General features: G+C 36.7%; 2 protein-coding genes and 1 pseudogene across 3 annotated transcripts; 2 read left to right on the top strand and 1 right to left on the bottom strand.

Moving 5' to 3' along the window:
* The first annotated feature begins 255 nt into the window (after positions 1-255).
* LOC306644805 (protein tyrosine phosphatase type IVA 2-like) lies at positions 256-1,167 on the top strand. The gene has a single exon (XM_079112073.1). The coding sequence runs from the start codon at positions 473-475 to the stop codon at positions 974-976; it is 504 nt and encodes a 167-aa protein (XP_078968199.1). The 5' UTR covers positions 256-472; the 3' UTR covers positions 977-1,167.
* A 26-nt stretch (positions 1,168-1,193) lies between these two features.
* LOC306644874 (coatomer subunit beta-like) lies at positions 1,194-4,222 on the top strand (the record flags this gene model as incomplete). Its single annotated transcript, XM_079112147.1, is given in 2 exon segments — positions 1,194-2,494; positions 2,496-4,222. Coding segments are annotated over 2 exon segments (2,751 nt in total), but the record flags the coding sequence as incomplete, so codon positions are not given.
* An 8,100-nt stretch (positions 4,223-12,322) lies between these two features.
* LOC306645376 (fumarate hydratase, mitochondrial-like) lies at positions 12,323-19,319 on the bottom strand (annotated as a pseudogene). Its single transcript has 2 exons — positions 15,031-19,319; positions 12,323-14,899 (listed from the first exon to the last, which is right to left on the bottom strand). The product of its transcript is annotated as a fumarate hydratase, mitochondrial-like (transcript).
* Positions 19,320-19,775: the final 456 nt, after the last annotated feature.

Here is a 19,775-nt window from a genome sequence, read left to right as displayed (position 1 = left end):
AAGACTCTGGACACCGAGACTGGCCTCAGAAATAGTTGACTTTTTTTTTCTTTTTTTTAATTGCAAGCATATTTCTTTTAATGACTCCAGTAAATTAAGCATCAAGTAAACAAAAATGGAAAACGACCTACACTTTTAATGTGTCTCACTAGTGCCTAAATGTAGTAAAGGCTGCTTATGTTTTGTATGTAGTTGGATTTTTTTGGACTCCGAAGAAATCCATCTGCAGACATTGAGGCCCAAGTTGAATTTAGATTGGAGTGGATTCTAAATACTTCTGCTTATCTTGAAGACAAAAGCTTCATAAAGAACAAACAAGTTGAATAGAGAAAATACTGATTGATAATAGGCATTTTAGTGGTCTTTTTAATGTTTTCTGCTGTGAAACATTTCAAGATTTATTGATTTCCCCCTCACACATTTTCCCCATCATACTCACACACACGCACGCTCACACTTTTTATTTGCCATAATGAACCGTCCAGCCCCTGTGGAGATCTCCTATGAGAACATGTGTTTTCTGATAACTCATAACCCTACCAATGCAACTCTGAACAAGTTCACAGAGGAACTTAAGAAGTATGGAGTGACAACTTTGGTTCGAGTTTGTGATGCTACATATGATAAAGCTCCAGTTGAAAAAGAAGGAATCTACGTTCTAGATTGGCCATTTGATGATGGAGCTCCACCCCCTAATCAGATAGTAGATGATTGGCTGAACCTGTTAAAAACCAAATTCCGTGAAGAGCCAGGTTGCTGTGTTGCAGTGCATTGTGTTGCAGGATTGGGAAGGGCACCTGTGCTGGTTGCACTTGCTTTGATTGAATGTGGAATGAAGTATGAAGATGCAGTTCAGTTTATAAGACAAAAAAGAAGGGGAACATTCAATTCCAAACAGCTGCTTTACTTGGAGAAATACCGACCTAAGATGCGATTACGCTTCAGAGATACCAATGGGCATTGCTGTGTTCAGTAGAAAAAAATACAAACGAAGGCTTATGCGATTGTGGCATTTAGAGGGAACTCTTGGTACCTGGAAATGTGAATCTGGATTTACCTGTGTCATCGAAGTAGTGATGGATTCAGTACTCCTCAACCACTCTTCTTAATGATTAGGAAAAAGTAAACAAATAAGAAATCCCTCTACAACATGAATAAAATGTTTAAATTTATTTTTTTTTTATTTTTATTTGTCAAAGACTGAAGCTTTAAAGAAAGTAATCATCATGATTCTTAATGGTGAAAAGCTTCCTGGACTTCTGATGACCATCATTCGTTTTGTGCTGCCTCTTCAGGATCACACCATCGAAAAATTACTACTGGTATTTTGGGAAATTGTTCCTAAAACAACTCCAGATGGAAGACTTTTGCATGAAATGATTCTCGTATGTGATGCATACAGAAAGGATCTTCAGCATCTTAATGAGTTTATTCGAGGATCTACTCTACGTTTTCTTTGCAAACTGAAGGAAGCAGAATTGCTGGAACCTTTAATGCCAGCTATCCGTGCTTGTTTGGAACATCGACACAGCTATGTTAGAAGGAATGCTGTTTTAGCCATCTATACTATCTATAGAAATTTTGAACATCTTATTCCTGATGCTCCTGAATTGATACATGACTTTCTGGTGAATGAGAAGGATGCAAGTTGCAAAAGGAATGCATTTATGATGCTAATTCATGCAGATCAGGATCGCGCTTTGGATTACCTAAGTGCGTGTATTGATCAAGTTCAAACATTTGGAGACATTCTACAATTGGTTATTGTTGAGCTAATTTATAAGGTCTGTCATGCCAATCCATCAGAAAGGGCTCGTTTCATTCGTTGCATTTATAACTTACTACAGTCATCTAGCCCTGCTGTGAAATATGAAGCTGCTGGGACATTAGTAACACTGTCAAGTGCACCAACTGCAATCAAGGCTGCTGCTCAGTGTTACATCGATTTAACTATTAAGGAGAGTGATAACAATGTAAAGCTCATAGTTCTGGATCGATTAGTAGAATTGAAAGAGCATCCTGCTCATGAGCACGTCCTTCAGGATCTGGTAATGGACATCCTAAGAGTGTTGAGCACACCAGACTTGGAAGTACGCAAGAAAACTCTGCAATTAGCATTAGATCTTGTTTCTTCTAGGAATGTTGAAGAGTTGGTTATTGTCTTGAAGAAGGAAGTAATTAAAACAAATAATGTGTCTGAGCATGAAGACACTGACAAATACAGACAACTCCTTGTACGAACATTGCATTCCTGCTCTGTCCGATTTCCAGATATGGCGGCAAATGTTATTCCTGTGTTAATGGAATTTCTCAGTGACAGTAATGAAGCAGCAGCTGCTGATGTCTTGGAGTTTGTTCGCGAAGCCATTCAATGCTTTGATAGCCTGAGAATGCTGATTGTTGAGAAGATGCTTGAAGTCTTTCATGCTATTAAATCTGTCAAGATTTATCGAGGTGCATTAAGGATCCTGGGAGAATACTGTAGTACCAAGGAGTATTCAGAGTGTGATGACGGAGGTTCGCAGGTCTCTTGGAGAGATCCCAATTGTAGAGTCAGAAATAAAGAAAGAAGCTGGTGAATTAAAACCTGAAGAAGAAATACCTGTGGGTCCAGTTCAAAAATTGGTTACTGAAATGGGCACCTATGCAACTCAGAGTGCCCTCAGCAGTTCTAGACCCACCAAGAAAGAGGAAGACAGACCTCCCCTGAGAGGATTCCTTCTGGATGGAGATTTCTTTGTTGCTGCCTCCCTTGCCACTACTCTAACCAAGATTGCATTGCGCTATGTAGCTTTGGTTCCAGAGAAGAAAAAACAAAATTCTTTTGTTGCTGAGGCTATGTTGCTCATGGCAACTATCCTTCATTTGGGAAAATCCTCTCTTCCTAAGAAGCCAATTACCGATGATGATGTAGACAGAATTTCCCTGTGCCTCAAGGTCTTATCTGAATGTTCACCTTTAATGAATGACATTTTTAATAAGGAATGCAGACAGTCCCTTTCTCAGATGTTATCTGCCAAACTTGAAGAAGAGAAACTATCTCAAAAGAAAGAGTCTGAAAAGAGAAATGTGACAATACAGCCTGATGACCCCATTTCCTTCATGCAACTGACTGCTAAGAATGAAATGAACTGCAAGGAAGATCAGTTTCAACTGAGTTTGTTGGCAGCAATGGGTAACACACAGAGGAAAGAAGCTACAGATCCCCTAGCATCTAAACTTAACAAGGTCACTCAGTTGACAGGTTTCTCTGATCCTGTATATGCAGAAGCTTATGTTCATGTCAATCAGTATGATATTGTCCTGGATGTACTTGTTGTGAACCAAACCAGTGATACTTTGCAGAACTGCACATTAGAGTTAGCTACTCTAGGGGATCTGAAACTTGTGGAAAAGCCATCTCCTTTGACTCTTGCTCCTCATGATTTTGCAAATATTAAAGCTAATGTCAAAGTAGCATCAACAGAAAATGGAATAATTTTTGGCAATATAGTTTATGATGTCTCTGGAGCAGCAAGTGACAGAAATTGTGTGGTCCTCAGTGATATCCACATTGACATCATGGACTATATCCAGCCTGCAACTTGCACTGATGCTGAATTCCGCCAGATGTGGGCCGAATTTGAATGGGAAAACAAAGTGACAGTTAACACCAATATGATTGATTTAAATGACTACTTACAGCACATATTAAAGTCAACCAACATGAAGTGCCTTACTCCAGAGAAGGCCCTTTCTGGTTACTGTGGCTTCATGGCAGCCAATCTTTATGCTCGTTCCATATTTGGAGAAGATGCACTTGCAAATGTCAGCATTGAGAAACCAATTCACCAGGGACCAGATGCTGCTGTTACTGGCCACATAAGAATTCGTGCAAAGAGTCAGGGGATGGCCTTAAGTCTTGGAGATAAAATCAACTTGTCTCAGAAGAAAACTAGTATATAAGAATAATCAAAAAGTCCTGGAAGCTTTACAGTTTAAAATTTAGTTATAGGCTTATTGGACTCCAACATCTTTTGTACTCCTTCATGCTCTATGTTATGTAGAATCTGAGTTCATGCTGAATGCATTCCAGCCAATAATTTATAGCCTTCCTTAAATCAAGATTGAGTTTAAAATTATGGTTTATCTTTTGTCTTAATAGTTCTGAATGGTGTCCTCAAACTATGTGTTTCTCACATGTACCAAGACTGTTTTCATAGTACAATAAACAGATTTATTCATAAAAAAAAATAAAAAAAAAAACAATCAGGGAAGCAAATGAGGAGATGAAAGAGCAAATGCAGGCATTAAATGATCGCACCAATCAACAGTTAAAAGAGCAAATACGGGAAGCAAGAGATCATTTCAATAAAGAGTTAGAGATACTGCAAAAACACCAAACAGAAATCCTTGAAATGAAGGAAACAATAAACCAAGTTAAAAACTCCATAGAAAGCATAACTAATAGGATAGATCACCTTGAAGACAGAACCTCAGATATTGAAGACAAAATATTTAATCTTCAAAACAAAGTTGAACAAACAGAGAAGATGGTAAGAAATCATGAACAGAATCTACAAGAATTATGGGATATCATGGAAAGGCCAAATTTAAGAATTATTGGAATTGAGGAAGGCTTAGAGAAACAAACCAAAGGAATGAACAATCTATTCAATGAAATAATATCAGAAAATTTCCCAAATCTGAAGAATGAAATGGAAAACCAAGTACAAGAGGCTTATAGGACTCCAAATATACAAAATTACAACAGACACACACCAAGGCACATTATTATGAAAATACCTAACATACAAAATAAAGACAGAATTTTAAAGGCCATGAGAGAAAAGGAATCAAATTACATTCAGGGGGAAACCAATAAGAATATCAGCAGATTTTTCAATCCAGACCCTAAAAGCTAGAAGGGCCTGGAACAACATTTACCAAGCCCTGAAAGAAAATGGATGCCAACCGAAAATCTTATACCCAGCAAAACTTACTTTCAGATTTGACGATGAAATAAGATCCTTCCATGATAAACAAAAGCTAAAGGGATTTACAAAAAGAAAGCTAGCATTACAGAACATTTTCAGCAAAATATTCCATGAGGAAGAGGTGAAAAACAACAATGCAAATCAGCAACGGGAGGAACTAGCCCAAAGGAATAGCCAAATAAAGGAGAAACCAAATCATTAAAAAAATAAAAATGAGTCAAATGACTGGAAATACAAATCATATCACAATAATAACCCTGAATGTTAATGGCCTGAACTCATCAATCAAAAGACATAGACTGGCAGATTGGATTAAAAAGAAAAATCCAACAATTTGCTGCCTGCAAGAGACTCATCTCATAGAAAGAGATACCCATAGACTAAAGGTGAAAGGATGGGAAAAAATATACCATGCACACGGACATCGGCTCATCCATGTACGTCAAACAAATCCTTCTCAATTCCAGAAATCAAATAGACCACAACACAATAATACAATATGTGTTGGCGAGGATGTGGGGAGAAAGGCACACTCATACATTGCTGGTGGAGCTGCAAATGGATGAAATTGGAGGATATCATGCTAAGTGAGATAAGCCAATATCAAAAAACTAAAGGACGAATTATCTCGCTGATAAGCGGATGAGGGCATATAATGGGGGGTAGGAGGGGTTAGCGTTAGGGTTAGGGTTTGGTTTAGAATTAGGGATAAGGAGGGTGGTAAGAATGGAGGAAGGAAGGACTGTATAGAGGGAAAAGAGGGGTGGGAGGGTTGGGGGGGAAAGGGAAAAAAATAACAGAATGAATCAAACAACATTGCCCTATGTAAATTTATGATTTTTAATAAAAAAAAAAAGAAAGTACAATCTCTATTTAAAATAAAATATTTATCTATGAGGTCTTTACTAAATGACTTAAAAAATTCACTCATGGATAAAGCAATGTAGTTCAGTATATCAGTGCCCTTAAAAGAATAGTGTGACATGTGTACCATTTTTGTTTTAGTTGGGTCTTATGTTTATAGTCAATCATGGTAAAAAAAAATCTGACATGAAAGTCTTCCTTGAATACTGTTTGAATTCAATTGGTGTTTAGAACCATGTATTAAGATGTATCTTGGTATTCTTCACTAAAATAATACTTCTGGAAGAAATGAGTCAACACCTGTTGGAGTTTAGTATGGACAAAGAAAAGAGATTAAGGATAAGTGTTGAATGTACTAGTTCAGAGTCCAAAATTTAAACTGCAGTGATAAATTCCTCAATTACCTAACATTTGTCAATGTGCTCTGAACTGGTAATGGAGTTGGGCTGAATCATGAATACTGTGTTACCTAATTCCTACTTGCAACAAAAGCATCTGTATGGAGAATGCTTACCTTAGCAGAGTTCAGTTGGCTGTAGTCTTATCTGTTAAAATTTAACTGGCAGCTGGGTGTGGTGGCACATGCCTGTAATCCCAGTGACTCAGGAGGTGTAGGCAGGAGGTTAAATTCAAGGCCAGTCTCTGTAACTTAAAGAGACCATTTCTCAAAACAAACAAACAAACAAACAAACAAACAAAAAAAACAAAACAAAAACAACAACAACAACAACAAAAGACTGGGAATGTAGATCAGTGGCATAGCAACCCTGAGTCCAATCTTCAGTATTGGAAAAAATTAACTTGTACATCATAAACCTCTGGCACAATGTGAAGGAACCCTTTTGTTGAGCAGGAGAATGAAAGTTGTGGTAACTGCGTCCAGCAGATTGTCCATAACTTCTCAGTCTTGATAGTTGCCTTATTGCAATTTTTGACTGGTACAGACAGGATTCTCAAAAACAAAGAAACAAATAAATACAGGGAATGGAGAGAAAAGGGCTAGAAGATAAAGGTGTTTCCTAATGAATAGATTTTTTTTTTTTAATGACCAAGTTTAGTAGCTTCACAGAATAATTACACATTTTGGGTAAAGTAGCTCTTAACTAAGATCAATATTGTGACAAACAGCAAAGTGGTGAAAGCAAACACAAGGATACAGAGGGAGGTGGTAAGCTGGGTCCATGCCTTTCTTGGATTTCTCTATGTGCTACCTTTTGAGTGAGAAAAGAAGTTCCAGGGGGAAATAAAGTTTAAAGATCTCTGGAAGCATCAAATGAAGCCCAGATTTCATTGATCTCAGAGGACTTGTGTTGTATTAATGTGTGTATAAGTAGTCTGGGGATCTCATTACAATGCAGATTCAGATTCTGTAGAGCTAGGATGAGGTGTGAATTGCTCCATTTTTAACTCCCTCCCAGGTGAATGTGAATGCTGCAGATCTAAGAATCAGATTTTGAGTAGCAAGTTTCTAAGAGAATTATAAATATTAACACATTTAGTCTTCAAAACAACCTGATGATGTAGTTACAAGTATCCTCAGTTTATACAGAAGAAAGTTTAGATTACACCACTTAGCCTAGTGCACCTAGCTTAGTAAATAACAAAGCCAGGACTTGAACTCAGGTAGTTTGTATCTATCATTCATATTTCCTTTTAAAAAAATATTTAAATCAGTGTACTTTGTTTTTCAGAGAAATTTTAGCTTCATAGAAAAATCAAATAGAACGTATACTCCCATCTCACCACAGCTTCCCCTATAATTAGCATCTTGCATGTTGTTACATTTGTTACATTTAATAGACCAATATTGATACATTATTATTAACTGAAGTCCATAGTTTATTTAGTATCCACTTTTTGTGTTATACAGTTCTATAGGTTTTCACAAATGTATGTCATGTATTCACCATTATAGTGCCATACAGAAGGGAGTTTCACAGATCCAGAAATCCCCTCTACTTTGCCTATTTATTGGTCTCTTATTTCCTCTGTTGAGTCCCTGTGAATATCATAATTGTTTTGTTATCTCTACAGTTTTGCCTTTTCTAAAACATCATATCGTTGGAGTCATACAATGTATAACCTTTCAGACTGGCTTCTTTTACTTAATAATATGCATTTTGGGTTCCTCCATGTTTTTGTGGCTTGATAACTTATTTATTTTTATTACAGAATAGTATTTTAGTGGATGGTTTTACCATAGTATGTCCATTCACCTATTGAAGGACACCTTGGTTGTTTCAATTTGGGGCAATTACAAATAAGACTGTGATCAGCATTTGTGTGCAGATTTTTCTGTGGACTTAACTTGTCAGTTTTTTTGAGTAAATACTTAGAGCAAGACTGTTGGGTTGTATGTTAAGACTGTGTTTAGCTTTGTAAGAAACTGCCCAACTCTCTTCCAATGTGAATGTTATCACCTTTTGTTCCCCCTACCAATGAGTGAGAGTTCCAGTTGCTCCTATCCTTGGTACTATCAGTGTTTTGGATTTTAATCATTCTTCTAGGTATGTAGCAGTGCTATCTCATTTTAATCATGTTTTCTTTTTAACTGTTATTTTCAGTCACCACTCACTGAGAACAGTGGATCTTGCTGTTATTCCAAGCGAGACGAATCCCACTGAGGAATTTAGCATTGTGCCACATTTCAAGTTGGTTTTTAATGAAACAAAAGGACAAAAGATCTAAACCATTGTACTTTCATTTCTCTCTAACAACGTCAAAGTTTGCTCACAGGCAGGTAGATCAGTTCCACATTGTATGACATCAGGCCAAATTACCCTTTGATTTTATTCCTTTATTTATGGTACTGGAGATTGAACCCAGGGCCTCCCACATGCCAGGCAAATGCTCTAACCCTGAGTCACATCCCCAGGCCTTTTTATTTTGAGATGTGATCTTGCTAAATTGCCCAGGTTGGCCTCAAATTTGTGATCCTCTTGCCTCAGCCTCCTGAGTATATGGGCTACCACACCTGGCCTTTATTAGTCAAGTTTATTGAGCGATAATTTTCATGCAATAAAACTTACCCTTTCCAAGTATATGGTTTAGTGAGTTTTGATAAAGTATACAGATATACAACTACCACCACAAACTATAGAACTTTTTTTTTTTCCTTTGGTACCAGAGATTGAACTCAGGGGCACTTATCTGATACTCAGGGCAAACTCCTCTATCTATGAATATGCAAATAAAAAATTAGTTATCTACTCCCAAGTCCCAGTAGTACAACAGAGATAAGATAAATGCTCCTATTCCAAAAGGGAGAAATAGGGAAGTAGAAAGGAATAATTAGCAAAGTAACACTGAATTAAATCAAATCTTAAAACTAGGTAGACATTAAATCTTAAAACTCTTAAAATCCAGTACCTTCTGTACACTGCAGTAGGGAGTGGGCCTTCAGGGTCTCAGGCAGTCCCACTCCTATTACTTTGCTAGTTAAATCCCACATAGATACTCTCTTGGACTACACACTGATGCCTTGATGCTTTCCCAGGACAGTGTTTCATGCTATTGTTGGGTCTACCTTTCTGGAATCTCAGTTGTGTGACTCTATTCCTATGGCTTCCCAAGTCATTCTAAAGGGAACTCTGGAGGCCTGTGGCCAACTTCTGTCTGACCTCACAGGCTTTCCTTTGAAATTTCAGTGGAAACTGCCATGACCCCATAGCTTCCGCATCTGTATACCTGAAAAACTAATACAATATGGGCACCACCACCATCTATTGCCAGCATGAGCTGTCCCGAGGTCTGTTTGAACCTTGGCTGAAGCAGCAACAGAGCACTTTGCTGGAAAGCAGATAATAGAATCCTAAGGCAGATTCTGTAGGCCGTGAGCCCATGGAAAGTACCCTGGGTTCATTCCCTAAAATAATTCTGCCCTTCTATGCAGGTGGGCCTGTTATAGGTAGAGATGGGGGCTCAACGGTTTTTGAGGTACCTGAGGCCTATTTCCTATTGTCTTGATGATTAACATCCTTGCTAATGTCTTTAGCAAGCAGTTGTTCAACCATATCTTCCTCTATCTAGGAATATCCCCCGCCCCCACCAAAGCTCATGTGTTAGGCAATGCAGCAGAGCTCAGAAGTGAAAATACTGGATTATGAGAGCTATAACTGCATCCGTAGATTAATCTACTTGATGGGTTAATTTTAGACCACTAAGTAGTAACTATAGATGTGGTGTCTGTGAGTATAACCTTGGGGACTATATCCTGTTCCTGGCTCCTCTCTCTCTTCCCACCCGCTTCCTGGCTGCCATGAGCAGAGTGCTTTTATCTGCTGTACTCTTCCACCATGATGTTCTGCCTCACCTCAGGCCTAGAGAAATGGAGTCAGCTGGCCATGGACTGAACCTCTGACACTGGGAGCCCAAAATATATTTTATTCCTCAGAGTTGTTCTTGTCAGGTATTTTGGTTACAGCGAGTAAAAACTGTATAACACATCTCTCAAATATGCTTTGTCTGCTCTTTACATTGGCAGGCTGTGGCTTTTACAGATCTCTCTGTTTCCTTTTGTTCTTGAGTCTTATTGTAAGTCTCACTAATAGCCAGTGATAGCCATGTAGCAGCTTGAATGCTTTGCTGCTTAGAAATTTCTTCTGCCAAATAAACTTGTTCATCATTTTAAAATTTAGCCTTCCATAAAGGCAGAAGACATCAAAACAGTCAACTAAGTTCTTGGCCACTTCCTAACAAGGATGACCTTTTCTCCAATTTCCAGAGGATCCTCATTTCCATCTGAGACTAGTTCCCTAATCCCCTTGCCTCTAAGCCCTCATCAGAATTGCCTGTAATGCTTCACTTAAAGCACTTTAGTTATTTCTATCCTGCTCTTCCAAATTCTTTCAACATTTTCCTATTACCCAGTTACAAAGCCACCTCCACATTTTTAGGTATAGCTATACCAACAAACTCAGTACTAATTTTCTATCAATTAGTTTGCTTTTGTTTTAATGAGAAAATATCTGAGACTCAATAATTTGTAAAGAAAAGAGGTTTATTTACTTAGCTCATGGTTTTAGAGGTTCAAGAGCAGGGTTCTGGCTTCTGCTTTGCTCTCCTGAGGTCCTCATAGTGGATGGCAACACAATGATGGGAGTACACGTTGAACGGTCATATGGTGAGACAGGAAGCCAGAGAGTAGAGAAGGGCCAGTCTTGATCTTTTTATAGAAATTCACTCTCCTGAGAATTGACTCACTCCATGAGACCAGTATTAATCCATTCTGAGGGTAATGCCCCCAGTAATCTAAGCAACTTCCACTAGGCTCTACCTCTGAAAGGTTCCTCCAATGCTGAATATCACCACATTGGAAACCAAACTTTCAACAGAAACATTTGGGGGCAAACTCAAACCATATCCATACCGTAGCAGTAAACTATATGCATATTCACAGAGGTTGAGGCATGTGGAAGTTTTTATTGGCTTTAGTTTTCGTTATTTTTTATTAGGAAGAAATTTGTGTAAGCAACTTGGATGTAACATTCATTGGTCTTAGAAACTTGAGGCAAGAGTTGGCATCAGTTGACTGTTGGAGATGACATTGCTGGACAAATGTTCTATTGAGAGCATATTATCTGAATTGATGTAGTCTTTTTGTTTTTGAGAAGGAAAAATAAGTTTTATTGCTTTGCTAGTGAAGGAGAAACATAGAAGACTCCTGATCAGAGTCTGTAATTCTCCTGCTGTAATCTTAAAGAAGGTTAAAGATAAAATTTGTTACAGAAATCTATACCTATGTTTATGTGAGGCATGCATATGGGCATGGGGTATGTATAGACTGAGAAGGAATTTCTTTTGAGTCTTTAGAAAGTCCTTGAGAATTACTTCTTTCACATAGGCAGATAATGAGTTCTTTCTCTTCATTATTACCCAGTTCTAATTCTATCTGGTTCTGGCAAGAATGATTTGGTATCAGCAACTTTCACAATTGTTTTTTCCTTTTAAATTGCAGAGTAGTATTCTATATTATATTTTGTTTATCATTCACCAGTTTGGACATTTTAGTTGTTTCCAGTTTGGGGCTATTATCAATAAAGCTACTATATGCATTTGCATTCCAGTATTTATGTGGAAATATGTTTAAATTTCTCTTGAGTAAATGCTTAGTAGTATAATTTCTTGGTGCATGCTTGTAATCCCAGTGCCTTAGGAGACTAAGACAGGAGGATTGCAAATTCACAGCCAATCCCAGCAATTAGTGAGACCTGTCTCAAAATAAAATAAAATAAAAAATAAAAAAGGCCTTGGGATGTGGCTCAATAGTTAAGTGCCCCTGAGTTCAATCTCTGGTACAAAAAAGAAAGAAAAGAAAAAGAAAGAAAGGAAGGAAGGCAGAAAAGAAGGAAGGAAGGAAGGAAGGAAGGAAGGAAGGAAGGAAGGCAGAAAAGAAGGAAGGAAGGAAGGAAGGAAGGAAGGAAGGAATTGCTGAACTGTTTTCCAAAGTGACTGAATAATTTGCATTCCCTCTAACAGTGTAGTAGACTTGTAGTTGCTCTTCATCCTTACTAGCACTTGATATTGCCTGTCTTTTTTGTCTATTATGATCAGATTATAGTAGTATGTTAGTGTGGTTTTAATGTGCATTTCCTTGATGACTGATGATATTAGTCATTTTTCCTTGTAATTGCTTATCAGCCACATGCTTTCTTCAGTACTGGTTGAAATCTTTTATCTCTTTTTTATTGGGTTATTTGTCTTATTGTAAATATTCTTTGTTAATTATTCCGAATACAAGTCCTTTATCAGGTAGATGTTTTCGCAATACTTTATTCAGTCTGTGGCTTACTTTTTCATTTTCTTGGTGTTTTTTGAGGAGCAGAGGTTTTAATTTTTATAACATACAGCAAATTTTTTTCTTTCATAATTGGTACTTTTTCTGTTCCAATTAGTATTTTCCTAACCTAAGGTTACCTTACAGATTTCTCTTATATTTTCTTTGAGAAGTTTTATAGCTCTTATATTCAGATCAAGGGTCTTTTCAAATTAATTTTTATATATAATGTGAGATAAGGGCAGAGGTTAATTTTTTCCTCCTCATCTCCTCTCCCCTCTATTCTCTTCTCTCTTGCTCTCTCCCTTCTCTCCATTCCTCTCCTCTCCTTTCCTTTCAGGAACTTTTTGTTGATAAACTATTTTCTCCACTGATTTAAAAAACAATCAACCATATATAGTTGGGGCTATTTCTATAATCTCTCTGTGTTCCATGATATATATGTCTGACTTTAAGCCAATATCACATTGTCTTGATTACTATAGCTTTATAGTTAGTCTTGAAATTAGGAAGTGTGAGATTTCTAACGCTCTTCTAAACATTTTTTGGGGGGACTTTTCTAGGTCATTGGAATTTCAGTACAAAATTTTGAATTAGTTTGTCAATTTCTTTTTTTTTTTTTTTTAATTTCTGTGACTTTGATAGGGATGGTACTAAACATAAATTTGGCAAAAACTTATACCTTAACAATATTGATTCTCCTATGCATTCACGTGCTATTTTTTTTTTATGTTCTTAAATAAATTTATTGTACATTTAAGGTTCTCTACATGACATTATGAAATACATAATGATAGTAAAAGTATTACTGTAGTGAAGCAAACTAATGTACCATTATCTCTTACCCATTTTTATTTGTTTTTGTGGCAAGACTGGTCAAACCCTCCTTTAGCATGAATAACTTGCACTTCTACATGACGTGTGCTAGAATACCCATGTTCTAGATGACTGGTCTATATTCTGTAAGGAAGAATATGTGTGTGTGGACTATAGATAATAAAATTGTACTGTAATTAGGATTCATGCTGTATATTTTTAAAAGAAATTTTATGTGTTTATTTTCATTATAAATTTATTTCAATCAGTTTGGACCCAGCATGTCCTTAGGCTTTACCCACTCATCAAACTGCTCTGCTGTGAGATAGCCAAGCTCAATAGCAGTTTCCTTTAAGTTTGATCTTTTTTTGTGTGCTAGCTTGTCATACCCTATATGACAGTCACCAACATTAAAGACTCATTCATTATCCTGTCTGTTGGCCTGGATCCCTACCACACTGTTTTCTGTGAAGGAAAATGAAGCATCCCTCAGCAGCCTGACTGAGTTTAGTTTTAATCATTGTTGGCTTGAAAACTTTAAACTCAAAATGTCCATTGCTGCCTCCAATAGTAACAGTGACATGATTCTCCATGACTTGGTTTATAACCATGGTCATTGCTTCACACTGAGTGGGGTTCACCTTGTCTGGCATGATACTGTTGCTTCCTGGTTTATTTTCAGGCAAGATCAGTTCTCCCAGACCAGATCAGGGACCAGAAGCCAGAAAATGAATATCATCTTCTATCTTTATCAGACTGTATGCAGTAGTATTCATGGCTTCACTGAGCTCCACCAATACATCATGAGCAGTAACAAAAGGTAAGCCTGTGAGTGCAGTCACTTTTGCAGGAACCTTTTCTGCAAAGCCAATTCTAGTATTTAAACCAATACCAATAGCAGTACCTCCAGTTGTGAGCTCATAGATTCTTGGCATGGTAGTTTTTATTCTGCTGATTGCATATTGTACCTGTTGAACATAATCACTAAATTCCTGCCCAAGAGTAAGTAGAACAGCATCCTGAGTGTGAGTATGTCCAATTTTGATGATCTGTGCAAACACTTCAGATTTTGCATTGAGAGTATCAGGTAGCTTTTGCAGCCCTGGTAACAGTACTTCATGAATTTCTACTGCAGCAGCAATGTGCATTGCTGCGAGAAAAGTGTCATTGGAGCTCTGGGTTTTATTATCATGTTGGGATGCACAGAGTTCTTGCAACCAAGTTTACCTCCTAGAATTTCAATTGCTCTATTGCTAATGATTTTACATGTACATTTACATTTATATTTGTCTGGATTTCCGATTCATCTGCCATTCATCTCCACAAGAGGAAAATGATCATTTAATTTACCTTCAGCTACCTCATCTGCTGCCTTCATTACTGCATTAGCAGTCTTTGGATCAAGACCTTAATCCTGATTTACTTCAACAGCCGCTGGCTTCAAGGTGCCAAAAACTTTAATAACTGGGATCAGATGAAGCCTGCTACATCTAGGTTTACTAGCCTAGCCTGCAATCCTGCATTGACTATTTTTCATACCTCAGTTGGGCTCCATTAGAATATATAATGTATTTCATCAACTCTTTTCATGCGTTAAACTCTTGGCATATGTTCTCTCACACCTCCAGTCTTAAAAGTTCATTGCAGATCTTACAATCTGAGCGCCATAATACTTACCACTTGGGACCTTCGGTTCACCAAAGGTATCATATTCAATTCGAAAGGAATTTTGACTTGCCATTGAAGCGGTGTTCAGGTGCAGGAGTGGGAGGACAGCCATGCCACCCATTACAGGAGCTGAGGTAGTGGTGGGATCCGGCAGGAAGCAACTAGATTGCGCAAGCAGCTGGAGTGTTCCATGCATCCACATGCTTTTCATTTATTTAGATCTTTAAATTTTTTTCTCAGCAACACTTAACAATTTCATTCTTTTGTTCAATGTATTCCTGGGTATTTTGCCTTGATTCTATTGTAGATGACATTTTTCCATATTTCAATTTTCAGTGTTTTTTTACTTGCATATAAGAAATTTTGTATGTTGCCCCTGTACCTTGTGATCCTGTTAAAATTATAAGTTCTGATAACTTTTTTGGTTGATTCTTTGGAACTTCCTATATGTAGCATCATGTCATCCACAAACAAAGGTGGTTTTACTTCTTTCTATAACTGTATGCATTTTACTTATTTTTCTTGCTTGATTGTGCTGGCTAATATCTCCAGTATAATATTTAAATAAAAGTGGTGAGAACAGAAATCCTTGTTAATGTTCTAGGAGGAATGTATTCAGCTTTTAATAGTTTAAGATGAAGTTAAATCTATGTTTTGAGTAGATATTTTTGTTATTTCTAGTTTATTGAGAGTTTTTAATCCTGAAAAGATGTCAAATTTTGCAAATGCTTTTCTGTTTATTTATTGAGATTATTTTGTTGTTCTTTTTTATTCTGTTGATATGGTGAATTACGAGGATTTGAATATGGGGCCAACCTCACATTCGTGAAATAAATTGCACTTCATGATGCAATTTATTTCTTTTTATCTGTTTCTGGTTTCAATTTACTAATATTTTGTTAAAACTTTTCAAATTGAGGTTCAAGAAGGACATTTCATAACAAGTTTATGTTTTTGAAGCATCTTTGTCTGATTTTGCTATTGAGAAAATTCTGTCATCATAAGATAAATTGATGTTACTCCGTCTTCTATTTTCTGGAGCAGTTTGTATAAACTTTGTATCATTTCTTCCTTAATTATTTGATAGATTTCACCAGTGAAGCCATCTGGAACTGGAGTTTTCATTGTGGCAAAGTTTTAACTATGAATATTATTTCCTTAATAGACATAAGGCTATTCAGGTTATTTGTTTCTTAAGTAAGATTTGGTAAATAATTTATTTAAGAAATTTTCCATTTCACCTAAGCTATCTAATGCATTGGCAAAAACATGTTAAAAATATTCTCCTGTCCTAGAGGATCTATGATGTCTTCATTCCTGATGTTGATATTATGTGCCTCTGTTTTCTTGATCATTTGGTGACAGTTTTATTAGTTTTTTGACTGCTTGTTCATTTGGTGCTGGGATTTGAACCCATGCACTTGTGTATGCTAGGCAAGAGCTCTACCACATTTTGTCATTTAAATTATTTTTGAGACAGGGTCTTGCTAAGTGCTCAGGTTAGCTTCACATTTGTGATCATCCTGCCTCTACTTCCCAAGTAGTTAGGATTATAGGTGTGCGCCACAACACCTGACTCAGGTTTATCAGAAAAGAAGTTTCTCTTTTTTTCTTTTTGTTGTTGTTTTCTATTTCACTAATTTCTCCCATTATACCGTTCATTCTTCTTACTTTGTTCTTTGTGTTCTTTGCTAGTTATTAAGATGGAAATTTAAAAGCATCTATTTGAAACCTTTCTAAAATAACTATTCAGTGTAAATTTCTCTCTAAACAGTGTTTTAGCTGTGTTCCACTAATTTTGATTCATTTTAGTTTCATTCGAATAAAATATTTTCCAATTTCTATTGTGTTTTCTTCTTTAATTAATAGCTCTTTAAAAGTGTTGCATTTAATTTCCAACTATTTTTCTCTTAGTGATTTCTCATTTAATTCCAGTATGGTCAGAGAACATACTTAAGATGTTTTGAATCCTTTTGTATTTCTTTTTGGTGAATGTTCTATGTACCTTGAAAATAATATATATTCCTCTATCGTTAGGAGAAGTGTTCTATAAATATCCACTAGGTTTATTTACTTGATAGTGTTGTCAAAATCTATATCTGTAATTATTTTTTTTGCCTGTTTGCTCTGTCAGATACTGAGATAGGTGTATCAGAGTTTCTCAAACTATGATTGTGACTGTCCTATTGTTTTTCCAAAGTGTGCCTTTTCTGGCACAGAAATACTAGGATGAGTCCTATAATAGAGCAGGCACTAGCCAGGCCATAAATGTAAGTATGCTTCTCTGAATGACTCCCCAAATTTATCCAGATTTTATAATTTTATTGGAAATACTCACTTTTGGTTTCTAAGAGATGAAGGGAATGTGGTTTATTTCTCTACAAAGTTAATATTCCTCAAAGAGATGACTTTTCCATCCCTTTCTTGTTCTTTTTTCATGTCAGGGGAGAGATGGTTGTTCCAAATAGCAGAATTTCAAATATTGGATACTTTACTCTTTTTGTTTCCATGGAATTGCCTTGGTGACAATTCCAGGGGAAAATAGGAAAAATTCTGTTAAAAAAGTTAGACTTGAGTGAAACTGAATTACTAAATCAGTTCATATTGTTCTCCTTGAAATTCGTTGAAAAAATAAAAAAATTCTTTGCTGTAATTACTTAGACTGTTCACTGAGGAAAAACTGTTTAGCCAGTGTTCCAGCTGAGGCTCATTCCAAAATTCCAAAGTGTTTGTTTAATGTTGCAGAATGATCATTCTTTCAATAGAAGCAAAGGCCAGTATTGCAAAAGGAAGGGATATCATGTTATCAGCACTAAAAAGAGAAAAATATTTAGTTTCTTGCTTGAATTTAACTTTACAATATGTATTTGTTTGAGGACTCATTCAGTGGCAGTGCTCTGACCTGTAGGAGCATCTGTTGGTCCCTTTAAGAATCTACCCAACACAAAACTTTGCAATTTTTGTTTTCTTGTGACTCTTTGAGAAGATTTCCTTGAGGAAAATAATACAAATACCTATTGGACATTAAATTATAAATGCATATGGAGGGAAAGAAATAGGATTTATATGATTGAGCTTAATATAAGCCAGGTACTGTGCTAGATGCTTACAACCATTTCCTTATTTCATTTTTTCAATAACCCTAAGTGATGTATTAGGCCCATTTTATAGGCAAGGAGATTGAGGTTCAGAACATTACAAAAATCCCCTAATTGGCAGAAATTGAGATTAGAACCCAGATGTCTCTAATAACAAAGTTCATGTTCTTTGCTATCCATTATGCATTATCATTAATAAGGTGGTCAAACACAAAAGTAACCCACGTTCCATGACTGTTTTCATCGATTAGTTCAGTGGTTTCTAGAATGGCCTGCTTAAGAGTGGTTAGCAGTTGAGTCCACAAAATGTCATCTTTCTCTTTAGATTCATTGTGTTAGGGAAACTTTAATCATGCCACATTCTTTAAGCAGAACCTGAATATTTTGTCTTAGGGAACTTTCACATTATACAGTATTGACATCACTTCCACTCCAGCCTTTGCAGATATTAGACTTAGTGCCAGGAATGAACAGTGAGCAACTTTGGACTCTCTGCTTAGGCAAGGAGGGAGGATTAGGAAAGTTTAAAGATCATTACAAGGTTGGTTTCTAGTAGGAACAAGAAAGCTAGTTGAGAGGCTACTATAGGCGTTAGAATTCAGGGTAATACATATATTAGAGTCCCCAAGTGACTTTCTACAAGAGGGAATGATCATTCAAAGTAGTAATCTAATATTCATGTGATCAGTGACCATATACTTGTGTGATCTGAAAGAGTTATTTCTGAAATGGTGATCACTAGCCAGTAGCATTAACACTACTTGGAGAGTTGATAGAAATACAAATTTATGTGTTTCACTTCAGCCTACTGAATCAGAATCTCTGTGACTAGAGCCCAGAAAGTTGTCTTTGGAAAAGCTTTCCAGATGATTCTTATGCATGTTCATGTTTGAGAACCTCTAAACTAGAGGAGCAGAGCAGTAAAGAGCAAACCAAAGTCATTGGTGGCTTGATTGCTTCAAATATTTAATAAAGACTTATTGAAAGTGCCAGGCCACTGCATTAGGTGCTGGTAATTCAGAGATAAAGAGATAGAGAGTCTCTGGTGATGGGATAAAGGAAAAGAATGCATTTGGATTGGGGTTGTATTGAGTATGATGAATCTAAGTGGTGGTAGTCTATAGTCAATTGAAAGTCCATAATGGGGGTTGGGGGGTAGCGTGTAAGAGAAGAATGGAGAAACTTTGGATTATGTAGAGGGAAATGAGATGGGGGGAGGGGTGGGGGTATGAAATATGGTGGAATGAGACAGACATCATTACCCTATGTACATGTATGATTACACGAATGGTGTTAATACTCCATAATTGTGGGAGTAACTAAAATCCTGGGATCTTGTGGTCCTGGGTGGAAGCGAGTGGGTGTGGCAACATGGAGTGAGGAATAAAGGTCAAAGTTCTGAGAGTCCTTGGGGTTCTGTTAACTACTTCCTCTCCAATCAGCAGTAGACTGATACTTGTTCTTCTATTCACCTCCTTAGTAAAAAGGCTATCTTCTGTCCTAAATAGTACGAGATGGTTGAACACACAACACCCAACACTGGTCTGTTTCTTTTTGGGTTAGTCTTGATGGTTTGTG

Source organism: Sciurus vulgaris (assembly GCF_902686455.1).
Source record: "Sciurus vulgaris genome assembly, chromosome: 15".
Lineage (NCBI taxonomy): Eukaryota > Metazoa > Chordata > Mammalia > Rodentia > Sciuridae > Sciurus > Sciurus vulgaris.
Note: the sequence above shows the minus strand (reverse complement) of the source record. Positions and strands in the feature narration are given on the sequence as shown.

Bases quoted from the DNA above. Each gene is read 5' to 3' on its own strand.
- LOC306644805 (XM_079112073.1), top strand. From the start codon at position 473: ATGAACCGTCCAGCCCCTGTGGAGATCTCCTATGAGAACATGTGTTTT.